Source organism: Papaver somniferum, chromosome 5 (genome assembly GCF_003573695.1).
Source record: "Papaver somniferum cultivar HN1 chromosome 5, ASM357369v1, whole genome shotgun sequence".
Lineage (NCBI taxonomy): Eukaryota > Viridiplantae > Streptophyta > Magnoliopsida > Ranunculales > Papaveraceae > Papaver > Papaver somniferum.
Genome location: NC_039362.1, coordinates 67,752,933 through 67,775,207, shown reverse-complemented (window position 1 = coordinate 67,775,207; position 22,275 = coordinate 67,752,933). Strand labels below are relative to the sequence as shown.

General features: G+C 35.5%; 4 protein-coding genes across 6 annotated transcripts; 2 read left to right on the top strand and 2 right to left on the bottom strand.

Moving 5' to 3' along the window:
* The first annotated feature begins 2,365 nt into the window (after positions 1-2,365).
* Positions 2,366-5,762, top strand: LOC113281817 (exocyst complex component EXO70E2-like). Its single transcript, XM_026530685.1, has one exon. The coding sequence runs from the start codon at positions 3,471-3,473 to the stop codon at positions 5,448-5,450; it is 1,980 nt and encodes a 659-aa protein (XP_026386470.1). The 5' UTR covers positions 2,366-3,470; the 3' UTR covers positions 5,451-5,762.
* Positions 5,763-11,413: 5,651 nt separating this feature from the next.
* Positions 11,414-12,361, bottom strand: LOC113279147. The gene is made up of 2 exons (XM_026527853.1): positions 11,688-12,361; positions 11,414-11,588 (listed from the first exon to the last, which is right to left on the bottom strand). Exons 1-2 carry the CDS (start codon positions 12,359-12,361, stop codon positions 11,414-11,416), a joined length of 849 nt encoding a protein of 282 aa, XP_026383638.1.
* Positions 12,362-12,769: 408 nt separating this feature from the next.
* On the top strand, positions 12,770-14,956 carry LOC113281816 (glycine-rich RNA-binding protein 2, mitochondrial-like). The gene is made up of 5 exons (XM_026530684.1): positions 12,770-12,880; positions 13,059-13,203; positions 13,278-13,346; positions 13,599-13,705; positions 14,107-14,956. The coding sequence occupies exons 2-5, from the start codon at positions 13,068-13,070 to the stop codon at positions 14,578-14,580; spliced, it is 786 nt and encodes a 261-aa protein (XP_026386469.1). The 5' UTR covers positions 12,770-12,880; positions 13,059-13,067; the 3' UTR covers positions 14,581-14,956.
* Positions 14,957-15,475: 519 nt separating this feature from the next.
* Positions 15,476-19,240, bottom strand: LOC113281815. 3 transcript variants are annotated; one of them, XM_026530681.1, is made up of 4 exons: positions 19,018-19,240; positions 17,848-18,735; positions 17,015-17,448; positions 15,476-16,379 (listed from the first exon to the last, which is right to left on the bottom strand). In XM_026530681.1, the coding sequence occupies exons 2-4, from the start codon at positions 18,506-18,508 to the stop codon at positions 15,558-15,560; spliced, it is 1,917 nt and encodes a 638-aa protein (XP_026386466.1). In that variant the 5' UTR covers positions 18,509-18,735; positions 19,018-19,240; the 3' UTR covers positions 15,476-15,557. The 3 variants fall into 3 exon arrangements, with proteins under 3 accessions (XP_026386466.1, XP_026386467.1, XP_026386465.1); XM_026530682.1 differs by having other exon boundaries at positions 17,848-18,732; positions 19,018-19,230; XM_026530680.1 differs by having other exon boundaries at positions 17,848-19,230.
* Positions 19,241-22,275: the final 3,035 nt, after the last annotated feature.

Sequence of the window (22,275 nt, the reverse complement as noted above, 5' to 3'; positions counted from 1 at the left end):
TTTTTTACTACAATAAGATGTGCTTTTTACCCCGTTGTAATATCTTATTACTCATATTATTTTATTTTGGCACATTCATTTGTTTTAATTAGTGATCAACTAATTATGAGGGTTATAGATTTTAGCCTCATAATGAAAGGGGGTTATAAACACCACGGACATTAGATGTAAATGGCTGGGATGAGACTGGGATGGTTGGATCATCTGTTTGTCTCTCAAAATGTTCACCGACCGTCCAAGGCTCGAAAACCCCTTATGTTTTGTGTTATAGATTATGTTCTATTTTTCGTTTCTATGAAGACTGTAATTTGGATTCCATGATCATAAAAACTAATGAGATTTGATTGACTATTGTTTTCAGCGGTGTCGTGAATATTTGGTTTAGTAGAAATTCTGTGATTTCTGAGAATGAAAATTGGTCTACTACCAGAACTCAAGATACAATTATTTATGTGGTTTAAGAGTGTAGATTATTCATGAGGGGTGTTATGTTTAGTGTGATCTATGACCTCCAAATTCTGCACTTCTTTGGAGTAGGATGTCAAGCTACTAGAAGAGAAAGATTTATAAAATGCAGTTGGTTTTGTTGGGGTTTTGTTCCGTGAAGATTATGTAACTTACCGAAACGTAACTAGGGTGTTTCCCAAGTTATGTGATTTCATAGTTTAGTATTTCCTAATTAAGGTGTGAGTCTATTTTTAGGACTTCTAAGACTTGGGGAGCAAGGATTTGTCTACTATATAAGAGGGATTATATTGTGTGTAGAAATCCATTCTCTTCGTTAATTCTCTTAGAGAATCCTCTCTTTATGAGAGTGATTGGGTCACAACCGTTGTGTCCTACAATGGTTGGTGATGGGGTAAAATCAATGTGAGAAGAGTGACTTGTAGAAATAATGGGTATGGGAGAAATCTAGGGTTTCTAGAGTTCATATGGGGGAAGTTAGAATTCATGATGTTCTTTATGTTCTTGTCTAAAGTCGAAGCAACCATGGCGGTGGAGGTTTATGGAAGAAGAAGAACACAGGAAGAGGTAAACTCTTCGTAATATGTCCTGTTGTTTCTAACGTTTAGCGCTAGTGGGTTACATAACTAGTTGATTATATAAAGTGTCGATGTAATAACTTGTTATGATAATGAAAGATTCTCGGGGTGGTTTTGGCCGTGGATGTAGCCTACAAAGGGTAGGTGAACCACGTAATCTTTGTGTCGTGTGTGATTGTCTATTATCGTATTATTGATTATATATTCATGCTAGTATTATTCGATCATGCTAATCTAAAGATGTAAGAGACAGATTCGAGCTAAGTTATCTAAAGTAGGATGTTTCATGAAATTGACTTCTATGGAAACATGCTGGTTCGAGATGAACGTAACCTCGGTTTCCCGACAGGTTTCTTCCACGATAAACCAAATCCTTTTATGTTGTGATGGTTCAATAGATGGGATTAATCAGGGGGTAGATAGGTATGGTTGTATTTGCAAAGATGATGGTGGTGATTATGTTTTTCCTACGTATATGAGCATTACAATTCAATCAACTGTTAATTCTATTTCTATGTTTTTTCTTCACACCTGTTTTACTCTTTGCCACAGTATTCTCAAAGAAAGAACCTCAACTTTGAAATTCACGGAAGAAGATGAATTTTGAGTATAAGTTTCAAAACATGTTTGACATTTCATCTTTATATTAGAAAGTCAATCCTTCCCCTAACATTTTAATTTCATCCTGGCGATCCTTCCCAATCTATTTTTCCCTTTCTGATAACACGACTCAAAGTGTAAAATGTGAGACAATAAGAAAAATAAGATAATAAGAAGATATACCAGTGTGAGTGAATCTTTCCTATTAAATAAATCAAGGAAAAGAAGAAAGAAAAGGTGAAATATAAGAGAAATCAATGAAAAGAAGAATGAAAAGATGAAATAAATCAATGAAAAAAAAACTCATCTCCTAGTTTTATTTTTTAATGCAACTTTTTGTTAACAAGGACCGGTTTTGGCACTAGCCTCTTATATAGAAATTATTTTGCCATAAGCAATTAACTCTCCTTGTCAACATAAAGGAAACAAAGGTTACAGTGAAGAAATGTGCTTTTATCTTTATTGTTACATCATTAATGAACTAACTGCTTCAAAAAAGAAAAGAAAAGAAATTTAATGATCTATCGAAATTTAACGAATGGTGAATCAACCAACCATTCCATGCATGGTTAGTTGTAATAACGACATTTGCAGTAAAAAATACCTTCAAACACCCCGTAAGAAAACCGAATTGGTTAATTTTGTAATATCTCTCATACGCAAAGGATTTTCATGGTATATTTGCCAAACACTGTTGAGCAAAGACCAAAGATAGGAGATAGTCAAAAATAAGTCCTTTCATTCAAGGTCTTGAAAGAGAAGAAACAAAATATATGGTTATGAAATTGCAGAGATCTCTTCAATCAAATTTCTTAAAAACAGATACTTCAGCTTCACTTCTCTCAGTCATTTCCACGTACTTCTTCTTAAATTTCTTACTCAAATAAAACCAGTTCCTGTCAATCTTTATTTTTTTTTCACAAATTTCTTGGTTTTCGATAAATTTTTTGGTTATTTGAAATCTGAGAAGAAAAATCGGTTTGAGTGTTTGTTTTTGTTGTTATATTTCTTTTTGGTCTGTTCTCAATTTCCAAGAACAATCACGTTAGGGTTTTAGATAGTTTAAAGTTGTTGTCTGTACTGAAAATCCTCAAAATTAGCTGTTTACTGTAGGTGGGTTTGTTTGTTTTTCTTCATTACTTTAATCTCTTTATTCTTCTTCCATTTCTTATCCTATTTATCTGTCTATATTATTAACCCTTTATTAATTTTTTTTTTTTTTGAGTTGGATCTAATATAAGAAATTGTTAAGGTTTTTATTGATTTTTATATGATCATAAATCCATCCAGCTTAGCCGAATATTGGAGTTGTTGTTGTTAGTACCTTCGTTAATTTTTTTAAAAATTTAGGTATTTAACAAAGTTAGTGTTTTATGCTTCCAAGGTCGAATATTTTAGGTGCCCTTTGTTTTATTTTTGTCTCTCCCTTTCTTCTTATAAACCATTTCAAATAATTTGAGCAAAGAAAATGGATTGACTGATTAATCGTGTTGAAATCATTAGTTTGTCAAGCTTTGAGAGGAGGAGGTATGTTGTTGTGTCTTTTTTAAGGATAATGTCTCTGTTATATTCTTTGTTGTTGAGTTATTTCTGTTTGTTCATGAGATAAGGATATCTGTTGTGATTTTTGGGAAGTGCTGAGGTAAATACATAGAGAGGGAGTGAGCGTATATGTTATTATCCTGGATTTTGTATAAGTATCGAGTCTGGGCATGGTGGAGGAAGTGTTATTAAGGTTTCACTCGAGCAATTAACACTAGGATTCCATCTGGATTAGTTGTTTTTTTGAATTTGATTTGTGGGGTTCGTGATAGATATTGATTAGAAATGGCAGAATGTAAACCTATGATGCCAAATTTAGAAGGGGAAGAAAATGTGATCGCTGCAACACAACACATAGTAAGGGTATTAGGGACGAGTAAGAATTTGACGGAGGAAATGAGGAAGATCTTGGAAGATCTGGATAACCAGTTGTCTACCATGGTCCTAACAGCAGAAAACAAAGAAAGGGAGGTTAGCGATTTTGAAAAAGAGTTTTCCGCAATTCAAGGGAAGATTAGGAAATGGGAGTCTGATGAGTCTATGATATGGGATTCTGGAGTTGATGCAGCTGCTGAGTATCTTCAAGACATTCATGAAGCTCAAAACTTATCAGAAAGGTTGGGAGGTTTGTCTGTGAAGGAAGATGGAGAAGATAATAAGCTTCTGCAACAGGTACACAGTGTTCTTCAGACTGCGATGGCAAGGCTTGAAGAAGAGCTTACTCACATTCTTGCTCAGAATAAACAGTCTTTTGAACCGGAGCATATGTCCTTCCGTTCTCATGAAGAAGAGATCAATTATGAGGACTCATTTGCCTCCGTTGAGGATGATCCTAGTGAGGATTCACTTCGGAGAGATAGCAGTAGCAAAAATCCAGAGGACTATATCATCGATTTGGTCGATCCAGTTGTAATTTCTCATCTGAATAGAATTGTGAACACAATGTTCAGTTCTGGTTTCGATCAAGAATGTTGTCAGGCTTACATTAACACCCGTAGAGATGCTTTAGATGAGTGCCTCTACCTACTTGAAGTAGAGAAACTGAGCATTGAGGAGGTACTGAGGACAGAATGGAGTAACTTGATTGTCAGGATTAAGAAATGGAACCGAGCTATGAAGATCTTCCTGCGCGTCTATCTTGCAAGTGAGGAACAACTCTGTGATCAGATATTCGGGGAGTTTGAATCAGCTAAACAGACTTGTTTTGTGGAGATTTCTAAATCTCCAATGTTTCAGCTCCTCACTTTTGGCGAAGCTATAGCTATTGGACCCCGACAGCCAGAAAAGTTGTTTTTGATACTTGATATGTACGAGATCTTATCAGATTTGCTACCTGATGTAGATGCTTTGTTCGTTGAAGAGGCTGGGTCTACTGTTAGATTTGAGTGTCGTGAGGTCCTTAAAAGATTGGGTGATTCTGTTAGAGGAACTGTTTCGGAATTTGAGAATGCAGTTGGTTCAAATGTCTCGACTAATCCATTTGCTGGAGGAGGTATTCATCATTTAACCAAGTACGTCATGAATTACATCAAGGCACTTACTGGTTATAGTGGTACCCTGAATCTGCTTTTTCTCGAGGCTACTGATGAAGATGATACTATATCATTAATGCCTAATACGCTTCCTGCTGTCGATGAAAAAGAATATGAGGGTGAAACCGCAAATTTCAGTGCATCCCCAATGGCTTACCATCTCAGGTCAGTCACTTCAGTTCTGGAGTCAAACCTTGATGTCAAGTCGAAATTGTATCGAGATGTGGCTTTACAACAGTTCTTCCTTATGAACAATATCTACTACATGGTTCAAAAGGTTAAGGGTCCAGAACTCAGGCCCCTATTTGGAAATGACTGGATCAAACAACACAATGGGAAATTCCAACAGTATGCAATGAACTATGAGAGAGCAACTTGGAATTCTGTCCTATCGTTACTGAAGGAAGAGGGGATGTGCACTCCTGGTTCACATTCGGTATCAAAGAAAGTTCTCAAAGAGAGGTTTAAAAGCTTTAATCTCGCATTTGAGGAGGCTTACAGGAGTCAAACAGCATGGTTAATCCCAGATATTCAGCTACGAGAAGATCTTCGAATCTCAGTGTCACTGAAAGTAATTCAGGCATACCGAACATTCATGGGAAGACATGAAGGTACGCTCGATAGCAGGAGCACTGAAAAGTACATCAAATACAATGCAGAAGATTTGGAGAATTTTATCTTAGATCTCTTCGAAGGGTCTCCTAGATCATTACCAAACTCTCGCAGGCGATGATCAAGTTTCATCAGGCTTCATTTTCTTTTCCTACATGTCTCACGTTTCATATTTTATATTTCGCTCATCCAAAAAAAGAAACACGAAATTATATATGTTAAGCAGTTGCTTCATTCGAAAGCTGGGCATATAAATTGTTGAGTTTGCAGTTTGTGTTTCCACATCATTGGTGCAGTCATTCCAGTGAAATTTAGATGAATGTAATTGTTTTTTACTGGGAGATATACAAGCTTAGGTTTGATGTTAACGTAGCTACTACATCTTAATGAAATTCCTTGAGTAAATATGTATAAATCTTTCTCATTTTCATTATATCTGTGTCAACGACTCGATGTTAGTGATCATAACCACAAACTCTCGCAGTACAATATATGTACCTGACACATTCATCAGGAACTTGAAAATTTGGATGCCAAGTAATTTAAAGCCTCTGTACAACAGTATTATAATGTCAAACTGCATAGATTTGTATCTATCTTAATTACTTACGGTCTGCACGAACTAGTTCAATTTTGCAAGTCACCTAGAAGTGTTTTAGGCGCCACAAATCAATTTAAGGATGTACAGTGCCAATGATAATGATTACAGTCCAGCATATTGAATACAAAGTTATGCTCTAAAGGTTGTGTGAGTGTAGACAGGATGTTATAGAATTTAATGTGTTCACTAACAACTAACCACTCTTGCTTTCCACAATTTAAAGTTGCACTTTATTCTTTTTTGTTCCAACAGCTAATCATGGATATATGTATGAATCATATAGTAGAATAATGTAAAACAAAGTGGTATTATCTGCTGTTTAGTTTTGGAGTTTTCTTTAACCATGTCTTACTTTCTTGACAAAATTTCACTTTTTACTAACCTTAATTACTTCAATAAAGTAACTTTTGTATTGTTGTTGTTATAAAAGTGAATTTGGATTGGAAATTGGTAATGGTATTTTGCTAGACACAAGCACAAGCACATGTATCGTTATCATTTTTCCCATGTAATTGTCTGTATCTCATGGGCCTGACTTTTCTCTATTGGAATACATGACAAGTACATTGGAGTGATCCTGTGTAGGAAGCCTGTGCGCACATGAAGAATAAATCAAAAATCTGAAGATATGTGTAATCTTTTAATTCCCTAGATAAGTATATTCTGATATTAATTAGGAATATATTTTTCATCAACTCAACTCTATAAATAGAGTACATATGTAACTGTAAAACCATCTCAGAATGTTCTGACAATCATCAATATAATTCACCCTTATGGGTTTCTCCGTGGATGTAGGTCGAGATGACCGAACCACGTAATATCGTTGTTTCCATTATCATTTTGGTATGTAGTTCAATTCCTTTATGTTTTCTTTATTTTATCATTGATTAATAATTTTATTGTTTGTCAAATCAATGATATCCATGTTAGTTTTGATCTACATATCAAAATCTAACATGGTATCAGAGCCAGCGATGCTCTCGATCCAATCGATTCCGCATCCTATTTTCTTTCATTCAATTTTTCTATAAGATAACTTCAATTTTCGTGATTCTATTGATTTTATCCTTGGGAGTCATTATCAAATTTAAATTCAGTTTTGTTGGCGTAGTTTATGTAATTATCCTCCAACAAAATTAAAATCAATTTCTTCTCTTTGCAAATATATTCTCTTTGCAAACATTTCTTTCAAGTATCTTCTTAAGATATTTATCCAAGATCAATTTTTTAATCCATCTTAGCTCTGATTTTCATGAGCTAATAAATAGTAGAATTGTAGATCATGTCTTTGCTTTGGCATGCTACGATACCATTTTACTAAACTTATGTTGATTTATCTCTTCTCATTTGGAGATCTTATCAGTGAACAAAGGTAATAATATGTTCACTTTAATTCGAAGTCAACATGGAATCATTCACAACTATTAGGTTGTTGTTAAGTCTAAGAAATGTCAACGCTCATCATAATTAATATTTTTGGAAAACATTTTATCCTCTCTTTTTCCAAAAATATTTTATTCTCAAATTAAATTCCAAATGATGTTTATCTCTTACCAAAAATTTTGTCGCTATTGGTAACCTCAATTCCTCCACGGGAAACCTGGTAATAATCAGTGAAACAACTTTACTCGTGATTATATTTATTCACAAAATCCCAGCACATCAAAGTCTGGAGATCAATCTAATTCACCCAACGGGGTTCTTTCAGTGGATGTAGGCGTTAGTGCTGAACCACTTTAAACATTGTCTTCTTTGTTTTCTGTTTATGTTTTGATTTTGGTATGTAGTTTAATTGTTTATCATTGATTAGTCTTTTTATTTGTCTATTAAATCAATGATCCATCTTAGTTTTGATTTACATATCAAAATCTAAGATGAATCATCCTCGTCAAAATCAATGGTGTTATTTCCTTTTGGTAAGTTTCAATAATTACCATTTTTTCTTTTCTATTTGCATCTATGCGTGTTTTCATTTCCGAATTTACGTCTCTTATTCAGGGTGTTGCCTCAAAATCATACCATATCAGATATCACTGGTTTTGGTATGATATGCAAAACGATCCGTATGATACGGTCAATCCTCGTTAACATCCTTACACATTAAGTGTATTAAACCGTGTATTAAACTCGACTCTCTGAATATTCAGTTGGCTAATTAAGAGTTTCAAACAAAAATCATTTCATGTTCCTAGTCCATTAACAACTAGTTGTTTAGCTAGTGTGTTTCTTGCTTGCATACTTCCATTATTGGGATAGATTCATCACAATCACAATCATTTTCCCGAAAATATCTCCATTTTTCGGAATTCTTGCCAAAGTCTGGTAATCAAATTATTTGGAAATATTTTTCATATTTTCTTTCTTTATAATCATTCTTTTTCATTCCAAAAATTTTCGGAAAATATATCTTCTTATCTTCATTCCGTTATAAGAATCTATCTCTCCTTTCATGGCATGAAACTTACCAACAATGGTTGGCATTCAGGTTCTCGGTTCACAGTTCAATTTTCTTTTGCACAATGTGCAACTGTGTCGTCGATTTTTCTTATTTTGAAAATTATATTTTATAATTTTCACATTATTTTCCATCATTGGATAATCAAACCATTAATTCCTAAACCTTAGTTTTAGGATCTCATGTTCTATTTTTGGGTAAATACTTTTATTCCGAAACTTTTCATCATCATCTTTATTTTTTGCGGATATCCTTTTATTCCTTAATCCTTGGCATTTTAATGCTATGTTCAATGTTTGCCAAATATTATCTGATACTACTTAGTGCGACCAACATTTCTCGTCATTTTTGTAGTAATCAACTCCGGCAACTCCTCACTATGAGTTGTCAAGCAGATTTCATTGAAGATTCGTAAGTGACCACTGATGATTTGGTTCTACGCTTTAGTGAAGTACTTTTGTTTCTCAACTAAGCAATGGATAATTAGTTTCTCTGATTATCAAATTAAAATCTTCGCTTTTCGCATCTAAGCATCGTTTTTGTTTTGAGTTTGATGTTTACATGATGCTCGACATTTTCTCTACTACCCAGATTTCTTAGGGTTAGTATCTTAAATCACAGGGAAATTCAAAATTTTATTTTCCCTAGAATAATCAATGCTCTTTCTGTTTATAAATCATCAAACAATAAGCAGAGAGATGATATAGTGTTCACGTTTTATGCATATAAGATTCGTGGGTTCTATAATATTTATCCATTTTTTAACAAGGTTAATTCATTTATGATTTTGTATCGTTTTGATACGGTTATATCCATCATCATATATATTTTGCTGATAGCAAATTCTAAATTCTCATGCCATTTTGGTATCATTTTTATCAATTTCGATATCATTTTTCTTTTTATCAATTTTCTTCAAGCTAATCTTCAGTATTAGCCTGTTTTGCTCTACAGATGATTCCTTATGTTCGGTGGAATTAATACTCGTTCTGTTCTCAAGCCATCAACAATAAAGAGGTGATCAAATCTTTTCCTCAATCATCTTTTGATTAATGTTATTCTGATCGATGTTCAATTGAACATTATAGTTTTCTGGTCTCTTGATTTTCGTAACTCTAATATAATTTCCGTACTAGTTCCTCCCTAAGTTTGAGGTTGACATTACGGTATCTAGTTAACATCCTTTTTCTTTTCCCAAAAGGATCATTTTATTCAACGAAATCCCGTTGATTTTCCGGCTTAAATATATCCTCTAATCCCACATGGAACTATATATCCCCATGTGCTCATATCTCTGTTCATGTTTGGATCTGTTTTCTGAGCAACCCAACTCAACATTTTAGCCTATATTTGTTGTCAGTTGTTAAAGAAAACTCTGATCGTTTTCTTGCTTATGCCTTGTTCATCCGGCATATTCATTTTTCAATCAAATTAATTTAATTAGTTTAAATGACTAATTCTTCATGGAAGATTATCCTTTCCAATATCAAATATCACATTCACTCAAAAAAATGGAAACCGATATCTTTCCCGACAAAATCCCACCGTCTCTGGTAATTACATGTCATTTCCAAAAATATATTCTCTCCGTTGGATTTGATACTATTATTATTAACCAATTAAGTAATTTTTGTAATACCAATTTACCACTGGTTATTTGTGGAAATATATTCCTTATTTTGTTGAATCATAATTCTGCCATTTTTTTGGCCATTAATTTTCTGTATCCCAGAAAATGATCCTTTATTTTTGATAACATCTCATATCAAAATGAAGTCATATTTTCTCTTTCCGAGAATTTTTTCGTTTATAAAACATAAGATCATTCATGATCCTATCTTCAGTAAGTTTTTCTACGCAATCCATTGACATAATTGTCAATATGGACTCAAAATCAACGTGAAGGTTGATATGGATCATTGGCCATTCAAGCCAATTCTCAATACAAAATCTTCTATATTTATGAGAAAATCAATTCAAAACATCTTATTTTATGTAATATGATTTTCTTTCTACAACTCATTATTTTCTAAATATTCCCCAATATCCATGGAGATATATTCAATCCAATCGATTCATTTATTTTTAACTTCATTTTTCTGTTGCACTGTAAAAAAAAAAAAAAAAAAAAGATTGGTAATTCGTGTAGTTACTTAAAAAAATCATCCATCAAGTTAAGTGTGGTGGCCCGAAGATCAAATGCGGCAATGAATAATCAAAAGTTTCAGCAACAAGATTCAAGTTCAAGATGTTTTTTTTTCCAAGAGATTGTTCAAGTTAGACACTATAATTTTCTCCGTGTCCAACTTGAGGGGGGTATTGGAATATATGACACGTACATTGGAGTGATCCTGTGAAGTAAGCCTGTGCGCACATGAAGAATAAATCAAAAATTTAGAAGATATGTGTAGTCTTTTAATTCCCTAGATAAGTATATTCTGATATTAATTAGGAATATATTTTTCATCAACTCAACTCTATAAATAGAGTACATATGTAACTGTAAAACCATCTCAGAATGTTCTGACAATCATCAATATAATTCACCCTTATGGGTTTCTCCGTGGATGTAGGTCGAGATGACCGAACCACGTAATATCGTTGTCTCCATTATCATTTTGGTATGTAGTTCAATTCCTTTATGTTTTCTTTATTTTATCATTGATTAATAATTTTATTGTTTGTCAAATCAATGATATCCATGTTAGTTTTGATCTACGTATCAAAATCTAACATTCTCAGCTCGGTTTTGCATTAGCCCACGTATTGGATCTATGGTATTGTCGTGGATTTCATTCTTCAAAACGGCACAAAATATATTAACTGACACAAATGATAACAGTGTCAAACATCTTACTTATTATTGATGATATAGTTGGAAGTTTAAATTACAAAAATGATGGTTTCCTCCCAAAAACGTTGTCAGAAGAGATAAATAAAACAAAGAGAGACTGGAGAGAATGTAAGATGAACATGACATCTGTTTTTGCTGTTTGTATAATGGCAAGACGGATTTGGAGTACTTTCATTTTGCTAGGTAACGTCGTGCACATAGTTGCTTTCCATTAATGGTAAACTTAACCTTTTCCTGACCACCAAGGAATTTCTTAATCGTCGAAGAAGAAGAAAACACAACACGAGCATGCAGGGGCTGCTTCTTTTCCTGCAGATGTACCCTTTCAACGCAATTGCCATATAGTCTGCAAAGTAGAGTAGAAAGTTGCTGAAAAACCAGAGATTCAATCATGAGACATGAATTACTAATTTAGCAAGAAAAAAAAGCAATACAAACTACATACCCAACAAAGTATTCGATTAACTCCTGGTCAGATGTAGGAAACCCCTGGGAAAATGTGACGAACATCGTTCTTTTCTCACCTTTCGAAGCATTATTTGTGGTTGAACTTGATGCTGACACATTCGAAGCATCCTTTGTGCTTGAACTTGATGCTGAGACATTAATGAGTGAGGCCAACTCACTTCTATATTTATCTGCACCGAAGTTCAGACCCCCGGTAGGTTGATGGCGAAACTTGGGGTTCTTTTCCAATGCCTTCTGTAAGATATCATAGAAAGCCTTAATACATACTTCATCCACTTTCTGAGTAATTCCACTTATCACCCGACCCTTACACTCATACAAGTTGGCCAACGAGATTTCTTTGTTGCTCGTTAAACTCAGCGTATATGGAATCACCTTCTTGGTCTTCAACTTAGGCGGTGGTGTCTTTGATGTAATGCAATCTAGTATCAGAATTGCTTCGTCCGCGGCCGTATTCAGTACACTCTCTTTTAACTTCATTATTTTTAGAACAAAATTTGGATAACTAACATGTTCTACACACATCCACAATGCTATAATATCCATGCAACGAAAAGGGTCTCGACATAGTTTGATTACAAGTCGAGAGTACATTTCCCTATCCATTTGATGATATGAGTGGACGTCTTGTTTTCCCTTAACAGTTGCCATTGCTCAATACGCATGCTCTAGAAAACGAAAACATGGGTATAATGAAATGAAAACACGAGAACATGGCGGGTTATTGTGAGATCAAAAAAAACTTATTGCCTTTGCCACTTTTATACCAAAATGGTGTTCTTTCGTAAGTGTCTTTACACAAAGAGATGTGATTGTTTGAATGTTACCTTTCAGTACAACACAACGTTTCAGAAAAATGGCAACCTTTCATAGACGGACGTGACTCACCGATTCAAACAGGAAATTTACGATTTGATTCAGTTATCATCTAAGCCGGTCCAAAGTTGAACCAGTTCTTTAAAAACAAACTCCAGGATGATTTTTTTGTTTTCATCTGACGGCCGAAAGTAAATACTCACATTATCGTGTTTTTTAACGGTTGAGATTAATTTTAGAAAATAATAAATACTTTGGAGTAATTCGTAAACCCTTCCCATACGATCATTTCTGGGGTTTTTGCTGAAGAAGAGAGAGTAAAGAACGCAAACAGTGGTGGAAAAGTTCTAGAAGGTATATTTTTCATCTGAAAAATACTAAAACCCTAGATTCTTATCGTTTGTGTTAATTTTTTTATAGTAGATTTTAGGGTTTTATATGTATATAGATAGATTCATTTAGATTCAATTAGAAATTTTAGGGTTTCATTTTAATACTTATGAATCTGATTTATGTTGTGTTTTTTTTTTAGGTTGTAACAATGGCCTTCATGAGTAAAGTTGGGAATCTGCTTAGGCAGAGTGTGAGCAGGAATATTAATTCAGATTTGTGTGGATCCAATCCATCTATTTTTCAAGCAATAAGGAGCATGTCATCTTCCAAAGTCTTCGTTGGAGGTGTGTGTTTTTCTTTAATTTTCTTTTCATTCTCTATTGATTTTATGGTCTGATGTTTGTGCTGGTGATTTCAGGGTTATCTTGGAATACTGATGAGACATCCCTGAGACAAGCTTTCGCTGATTGTGGAGAAATTATTGATGGTATTTTTCTCCTAGAATGAGTAATATGTGTGACTGCGTCAAATATGTTTGATTTAGTTTGTTTTACTATCTTGTGATAACATTTTAATTGAAAACCTAGGAGGATCTTATGCTTTTTTGAATAAAAATTTACAGCAACTAAGGAAGAGAAATTGTGATTTTTTAGGTTAACAAGTAATGGTTACTTATGGAGTTTAATGCACTTTTATATTTCTTGACTTGTCTAAAATGTGAATGAATGGTGTGACACAGCAAGAGTCATCATGGATCGTGATTCGGGAAGATCTAGAGGCTTTGGATTTGTGACTTACACATCTACTGAGGAGGCTTCTAAAGCCATCAGTACTTTCGACGGACAGGTATGTGCTACTACATGTTATGCATATCATTTCTTAATCTGTAAACATTGTTTATCCGTTTGTTTGCACAAATACTTGTGCTATAATTGAATGTGTCAAGTAATAGGAGTACAGTTATGAATATGAAAGCAATTGTTGCAGAATTTTGATCAGGAAATTGTGCTGATATTAATAGCATCTAATCTGTTTCTCACGGCAAATTGTCTCAAATTTGGATTAATATCAGGTGGTCTGTCCTAGTTTACCCTGTTAATGACATTTGGAAACTGAAACTCAAAACTTGCTGTTGGATCCCCCATTCCAGTGTGATCTCATTTTCATCATTTAGTTAGAACCTAGTAATATGTTTCTGATCTATGATGAGTTTCATCCTTGGTTTGATTGTGTAACATGCTTTACAGAATGTTGATGGTCGAACGGTGAGAGTGAATTATGCAACCGAACGAGCACCCCGAAGCTTTGGTGGGGGTGGCTATAACAGTGGGGGTGGCTATAACAGCGGGGGTGGCTATGGCTATAACAGTGGTGGAGGTAGCTATAACAGCGGTGGGGGTGGCTATAATAGTGGTGGGGGTGGCTTCAACAGCGGTGGGGGATATGGTGATGGTGGTAACACTTATGGTGGTGCTGGAGGTGGAGGTGGTTATGGAAGTGAAAGCAGTGGTGGCGGAAATTTTAGTGTTGCTGGTGGTGTTGGTGGCAGCGAAAGCAACTTTAATGATGGTGTAGGAGGTGGTGAATCTGGTGATAGCAGCTTTGCTAGTGGTGGCTACACAGGCAACACAGGAGGTTCTTTTGACCAGACAGGTCCCTTGGAAGGGAGTTTCAAAGATGATGATGGCCAGCCAGATGACTATGCCAACAGGCAAGCTTGATGCAAAATCACTTCGGGGCAGAAGAATGGACTGTGAGTTAGAGAGATGTTAGAACGGTCTTCCGTGTTTTATGCATGTAAAGAAACTTACTAAGTGGGATGTTCTTTTCTTTGTTTTGCATTCTGGACCTTTTTTAATTGAACTTAGAAGTCAATAACTCGTGTTTGTTAGGTTGCATACAAAGATGCTTTGTAATAAGCTTTTCAACTCGGGTACACTTTTTTAAGTAGCTATTTTTATTTCTACCTGCAAGTAACAACAGCCTTTATATGTGAACTTTAGATATCCGTAGTGGCTGGTTCGTTTTTTGAAGTTCACAGAGTTGAAAGCAGAAATATTGTAATTGTTATATCAGGCAACCGTAAACTTTATGTCATTTTAAGTAGCCCAGCAGTTCTGAAGCTTCTGATATGAGATGCTAGTTGTTTGAATATTTGTCTCAGGATTGATCTTTTTTTTTCTTTGTAAAAAAAATATTTACCGCTCGCTCCAAAAAAAAACTGAGCCAGTACCTTTTGACCTTATTCTCTTTAACCGGTTATTCCACTGGTAGTTTCCTGATCATCAGTCGGACGCTTGCTTAGGGCAATTCCGAGTCGGGCAATTCCGAGTCTTGTAGCACATTTGATCTTTTTGATGAGGTCACCTTAACACAGTTCAAGGGCTATTCCTGGCTAGAATTTTACTCGAGTTGCATTACAGGTACTCGTTATTAAGCAATTTTTTCAATCAAACTTCAAGCCTTTAGCAATGCAAGGAGATGGGATTTTCTCTCACACCTCAGCCTAGTCATAGGTCGCGGTTCAGTTCTGCCAGAAGTTCAGCTGCAGAAAACAATAAATCCTGGCTCTCATTCAAGGAATACCCAGCAGTGTTACGCTTAGGCAAATGATTAGTGGCAGGACAAAAATGAAAAACATATTTTCTGTCAAGTGTGCTGTAATCTGTACAACTCAAAAATGAATAAATGAGCCTTCTTATACCTTATCATCCAATGAAAACAACAATTTTTGAGCATTCAAAACTAAAGGAGAACCTTTCTTGGTTTTCTCCACAATCTTTTGTATCAGTAACCTTCCCATCTCATCCCCATCGTCGTCATCGTAGTCGTCATCTCCATTTTCTTCCTCAAACTCCCCAACTTCATTTGAGAACCTCTCCAATGTCTTTCTCTTATCACTAAATGAGGACATCGGTGTAGGGTACCTTTCTTTGATCACTTTAACTGGCTGAAAGGACCCATTCTCTGTGGTTCCATTCCAATTTGGAAAGAGATTTCGTTCCCAGTGTAATCTTCCATTGTTAATTTGGTTTTCATGACGCACTGTTGATGGAGTATGTTCCTCCTCTTCATCTGTAAGTGTTACCCCCAAAAGTTCCTCATACGTCTCATTGTAAGAATCCAGAGCATCGCCAGACAGATTTAGAACTAACGGTTGTGCAATCGAGTTATCTTCATCTAGAGTACGACTCTCCTGAGATGAAGACCTTGGTCCACCATTTGAGTAGTTGCTCTGAAGGTTCTGCTGCTGCTTATACTCCATCAGGGTTACTCTTTTCTGGCTATTTTGGAGTTCAGATTCGAGTTCCTCAATTCTTCCTTCTAGTCTTGATTGGATAACTTCATGCAATCGCAAGCTCAGTGCTCTAGGTGACACGGCGTAGTTCACATTTCCAGTCTGAGTGGTAGACGTTCCACTTGCGTCCTTATCTGAGTCAGCTCGGAAATCAGCACCCCCTTTCACCATGTCAGGTCTCAATTCCCCTTGAACGATGTTGCCGACTAAGTCTGGATCAAGCTGCAAACGAATCAGAAATATAAGAGTTGTAAAATGTTCAGATCCTCAGTTGAAGTTGTTCATTGGTTATATCACAAGTTGAGTACACCGGTTCCAACAAACAACAAGGAATCAAGCCATTCATCACAGAAGATAAAAACAAGTACATTTCTTGATAGAAATGAAACTTGATATCAGATTATCTGTGGAGCCACGCTATGACTGCTAGTCAGCGAAAACTTTCACATATGTACTAGGGCAATTTCCTAATCTCTATCCGATGCACAGACGCGCTCCTATACAACCCCAATGATGGTTATAAACAGTCATATTTAATCCAAACAAATGAGAAAAATAAAATGCATAAAAACGATTAAAACGGAACAAAAGCTTTACATGCCGTCCTAGTCGGACAGATACAGAAATTGTGACTCATTAAGATGTATAAAAACGAATTTAAAACGGAACAAAAACTAGTCAGACTCATGGAAGAGAAAGGCAACAAGCGGGGAAATAAGTAATACGGGCTGTTGTTAATGTGTAAGTTCGTAATGAATGACATGCTAAAGTTTGAAACGGATGATGTAAGTTTGTATGCTTAAAACTAATCCCCAACTTTTAAAAAAGGGATCTCTAAGATCAGTTTGCGAGCTTACCTCGTCAAGACCATACAATCTTCCTTCCAAGCTAGTTGCTTGCATGTTTAGTTCCAACCTTTCTAATTCAGCTTCAAGCTCTGCTTCAATTTTCATCATTTCTGAATTTTCCTCTAGCTCAAGTTTCTGAACATCTGATCTTTTATCACCATAATTCAAGGATGACAGCTCAGAAGAGAATGATGTCATACCCACATTATGAAAGGAATGATCATTGGTTTCTTGGGATTCATCATCCTCATTAGGTAGTTCCTTCACCGTAAGTGAATCTTTCATCTCGAGCTCCTCCTGCAGATCTTGAACCAAGTTCTCAGTCTGCTTTAACAGCGCATGTAACTTGTCAACTTCTCTTTTATTTGCTACCACGGTAGACATCACCCCAACAGTGATTCCAAGGCAGAAAAGAAACATTCCATTGGCTGATCCCGACGACACTGAAATATTGATAATGTTAGACCACCCTAATATGCACCCTAAAATTTCACAAGATAAATGAACCTTCTTGTGCTTTTAGACAAGTACTGACAGATTAATCAAGTAAAATGGCTTATTAGGAGGGTACAGATAAACATAAATTAACCAAGAAAGTTCGTGCAAGATGCTGCGAACAAAAACTGGAAACACAAATCAACTCTAAAAAACTGGAAACACCAATCAACTCTAAAGATGGATAGTGAAGAATTAAACTAGCACATCTTAGGATGTCTTTTACAAGATAATTGCATGCTGCCAGCACAATCATGAATAAGTTTACAAAGCACAAACAAACTTGCAGTTGGAATACATAATGAAGACAAGGGTTCAAAAAGAATGCATGAATAATGTGATATTACCTTGTGACATGAAATTTTTTCCCATCACCTTAGTTTTGCAACTGCTTAACTTCCCAACTCGCCCCTTTGCTCTTTTTTGTTTCATTTCCAATGGACCTATCTGCGGAAGAGGTGGAACCCCTACTACTACATCCCTTCCATTAACATCAAAACCATTATGCAACATACTTTTTCCACTCTCCAAATGTGCACTATAAGAATCACTGCTCGCCCTACTAATTACCCGGGTTCCATCCTTCACAACAAGTGGCCTCACAGTTTGTCTCGAAGGAGATGGGAATGTACTAAAAACATATTCTTCCATTTCAACGCGTTCCTTATAAAGCTGAGCTACAAGACAACTTTCTAAAGAACTTAATGGTTTAGCAGAAAACCCCCGAGCACGTCTGCTTCTAAGAGAGCTTCCACTTTTCGCATACGACTGATAAGAACCCATTCCTCCTCTGCAATTCGAAGGTGGTCTGCCGCCGGATTCACCACCCCCCTCGTTACTTCCCTGAATCATTTTCCCTTTATCTTGATTATTCATTGTATTTGAAATACCAGGCGCCAAACTCGATAACGAAAGTATATTGTAACCATCAAGTCTACCATAATTCCCCAGCATTTCATCATCAAATCCACTAGTAGATGCCATTTCTGAATCACACCCCCTTGTCATTTCTAAAACCTTCTCATCCAATCTACCCAATACTTCATGTCTACTTGCAGAAGACTCTTCTTCAATTCGTTTACGTCCAAATCTTCGGAAAGGACAAGTCTTATTAGTTACCTGTTCCAGTACTGGGTGTGAACTAGATTTCCCAGCAGCAATGACATCCCCAGAACATTCCTCTGTCTCCTTTGATTTTTTTTGCCAATGCTTAGCTAATCCAGCACCAGCAGCTGCTGCAACAACCCACAAATCCATTTTTCACCTCTCAAAACACCATAAAATTTTCTAAACTCATTCACTATATAAAACAAATGAAACAATGCCCTAACTCAAAAATCCTTGAACCAGCAAATAATAACATCAAAACAAAAAAGGCCCACAAAACCTAATTGATGAATCTAATGAATCCAAACCCAGATTAGGAAAACCGATCAAAATAAGGAAAAACAATGACTTTTCATAAAATGGAACTTTGGAATTAACAATTTAAGAGAAAGATATGATGTTTTACTTACTCTTGTCCAAAAAAATATTGAAGCTGTTAAATTAATTAGGCTTGTTGTTGTTGTTGTCTGTAAGTTGTAAAGAGGAGAAGAAGGAAATGAGTCCCTCCCTTTGGAGGTGATGATAGAATGGGAATTGAAAGATTTGAAACCTCGGTTTAAGAACAACACCCATTTCATTTACTCCATTATCTCTATACTCTCGAAAAACAACAAAAATAAGGTTATTTCATTTAATTCTGCATTCAGACAAAAATATCCAATTTTGCCAGGGACTAGCCCCATATAGTGGTTAGCTCCCTCGTTTCGCCAAACTAGAGGCTCACCCTCCCAAGGCGGCAGCTTTCACTTCCAATCATATCGTGCTGCATATACCCTCAGCCCGGCACGTCCACAATTGGGCGTTTAGTGCCTGCCTCTAAACCAATCTGTACCACGGTGGGGCAGACATTTGGTAATCTCATTATTACCTACTCTAGCAAAACCACCCATCAGAGCCGTTTGGGAGAAGTTATTTGGCGATGACTAAATACAACCCTCATTTGGGATAACTATGACATATATTTCAAAGTATTATCGACCTCAGTGATACAGGTAGAAGTTAAAACTCACATTTTTCGTCATCTTCCCATTGACCTAGTTACATGTATCATCCATTCGAATCAGGTTAATTATGCTCGCAAATCTATAGAGTCAAAGAAAAAGGGAATACCCACAAGATTCTTTCCGCAAGTGTTGATATTTTGGACCAAAACAAGCATTCCAATATAATTGTGGTCACATCTAATTAAAATCACAAAGATACATCAAGTGCGGACCGAGTTTTTAATTGGATCAAAATGGATCCTTATTTGAATTCGATTTGTTCAATTAATTTACTAGACCTAGTTTACAGTTAACTTTTTATTTTTGTTCTTCATATGAATCCTTAACTAATTAATCATTTTTATTGCTTGATTTAAACAGTATAAGTTTAATTTTTAAAAATGATTAGATTTTATCGATGATCGGTATACTTTCTTGATTTATTATTGGTTTCCGTTTATCTGTAGTTTTGTTTTTCGATAGTTCATGGAGGAGAAAAGGGCAGTGGGAAGAAGATGATGGAGGGTTTTGATTACTCACATCAACGCTGTTGGAAATATTTAAACTTTTGAGATAAGGGTTGTATTTATCGTAATTGTGGGTTGTATTTAGCCACTGTCAGTTATATTTACTTTCACTTTTTCTAAAAATAGACCAAATTGACTTTTTTGTCACTTTTTTGAAGTGACAAAAAATTTATTTCTTTTCTTTCGACTCTATTGCGAAATAAGATTCACTTTTTTAAATATATCTCGTAATAAGATTCATTTCATAATACATCTCGTAATAAGATTCATTTTAGAACAAGTTTCTATTATGATTATTGTTGATAATGAGCATCACCATAGGACAAATCTGAAATCAAGTATTAACTCTCCAATCTAGTCCCATGGCACGCTCAGTCTGGCTCGGTTTTCAAATACTTTCTGAAATGAAATTACTAACATTCTATTGTTGTTTCATTAATTTTTCAAAATTGGAGCATGTTAGAGACGAGTATTCTTTAAAAATAGAGATAAGGTTTTGTTTTTCACTTGATGTTTGTTTCATTGATTGATTCGTATTTATACTAAATACATAGTTACAGATATTTACAGAGATAAGGAGAAATAATAGGAGAGAACAAAAGAATAGGAGGACTAAACCTAACTAGCTACAAGTGAGGAAGACTGGAACTAGATACAACAATAAATCGGCTAAGTAGTTTATCAGGTCAACTGATAAACTTAATACTTCCCCTCAAATTGGAGATGTAGAGCCTGTACGAACGCCCAACTTGCTAACCAAACAACCAAATTGTGGAGCTGCTAATGGCTTGGTAAAAACATTTGCGAGTAGATCAGAGGACTGAAGATGCTTCGGTAATATCAATCCACTCATTAATTTTCACGAACAAAATGACAATCAATTTCAATATGTTTAGTACGCTCGTGAAAGACAGGATTCTAAGCAATGTGAATTGCTGCTTGACTATCACAAGAAACGGTGATAGGGAGAGGACATGATATGTACATGTATTTGAAAAGATGGCGTAACCATTGTAGTTCAGTTATTATATTTGCCAAGGCATGATATTCAGCTTCAGAAGAAGAGCAAGCTACAGTAGGATGTTTCTTTTATTTTCAGGAAATAAGACTACTACCTATTGTAGTGAAGTAACCTGTAGTTGAACAGCGAGCAAGAGGACTGCCCAATCAGAGTCCATGTAACCATGTAGAGATGGGGAATCGTATGCAGATAAAAATATGTCATGCTCAATGGTTCCTTTGAGATAGCGTAATACACTGTGAGCAGCATCCAGATGAGCCGTACGAGGATGTTGCATAAATTGACTTAGATAATTTACTGAGAATATTATATATAGACGAGTGACAGTTAGATATAACAATCGGTCAATAAGACGACGAAAAGAGCTTGGATCAGTTAATTCCTTATCATCCGTACGAAGTAACTTGAGATGTTTATCCATTGGAAAATATGAAACACGTGTCCATGTGAGGCCAGAGTCCTTAGTAATGTCCAAGACATACTTTCTTTGACATAGAAAAATACCTTTATCAGATCGAAAAACCTCAATGCCTAAAAAATATTGTAAGCGACCAAGATCCTTAATCGAAAAATGAGATGCAAGAGGTAACTTTAGTGAAGTATTGAAGTTATCGTCTGTGCCAGTAATAATGATGTCGTCAATACGAGAACAAAAATGGAAGTTGTACCATGATGATATGTGAAGAGAGAATGGTCACATAAAGATTTCCAAAATCCTTCAGATATATATCAAAACCGAGGAAAATTTATCAAACCATTGACGAAAGGCTTTCTTATGTTTGAAGACTTGAGACTCACTTTTACGTGCTAGACCGCGACGTATCTTTATATAGATTTTTCACCAAGATCTCCTTGGAGAAACACATTATTGACATCTAGTTGGTGTAGATACCAACCTTTGATCACAGCAATAGATAGTAATACTTGGACACTGACCAGTTTGGCTACGGGTGCAAAAGTGTCGTAGTAGTCAATTCCTTCATGTTGAGTATAATCCTTTGCCATGAGACGAGCCTTGTATCGTTTAACCGTACCATCAGATTTAAACTTGATCTTAAAAACCCATTTGCATCTAATAGCAGTTTTACCTGGTGGCAAGTCTACTATAATCCGAGTGTTGTTAGCTTCTAAAGCCAT

Excerpts from the sequence above, each read along its gene's own strand:
- LOC113281816 (XM_026530684.1), top strand. The coding sequence starts at position 13,068 with ATGGCCTTCATGAGTAAAGTTGGGAATCTGCTTAGGCAGAGTGTGAGC. Across the intron at positions 13,347-13,598 it reads TTGTGGAGAAATTATTGATG|CAAGAGTCATCATGGATCGT; the intron begins GTATTTTTCTCC and ends GGTGTGACACAG. Across the intron at positions 13,706-14,106 it reads TCAGTACTTTCGACGGACAG|AATGTTGATGGTCGAACGGT; the intron begins GTATGTGCTACT and ends CATGCTTTACAG.
- LOC113281815 (XM_026530680.1), bottom strand. The coding sequence starts at position 18,757 with ATGGATTTGTGGGTTGTTGCAGCAGCTGCTGGTGCTGGATTAGCTAAG. Across the intron at positions 17,449-17,847 it reads AAAAAATTTCATGTCACAAG|TGTCGTCGGGATCAGCCAAT; the intron begins GTAATATCACAT and ends TCAATATTTCAG. Across the intron at positions 16,380-17,014 it reads GATTGTATGGTCTTGACGAG|CTTGATCCAGACTTAGTCGG; the intron begins GTAAGCTCGCAA and ends ATTCGTTTGCAG.
- LOC113281817 (XM_026530685.1), top strand. The coding sequence starts at position 3,471 with ATGGCAGAATGTAAACCTATGATGCCAAATTTAGAAGGGGAAGAAAAT.
- LOC113279147 (XM_026527853.1), bottom strand. The coding sequence starts at position 12,361 with ATGGCAACTGTTAAGGGAAAACAAGACGTCCACTCATATCATCAAATG. Across the intron at positions 11,589-11,687 it reads TTAATCGAATACTTTGTTGG|ACTATATGGCAATTGCGTTG; the intron begins GTATGTAGTTTG and ends TCTACTTTGCAG.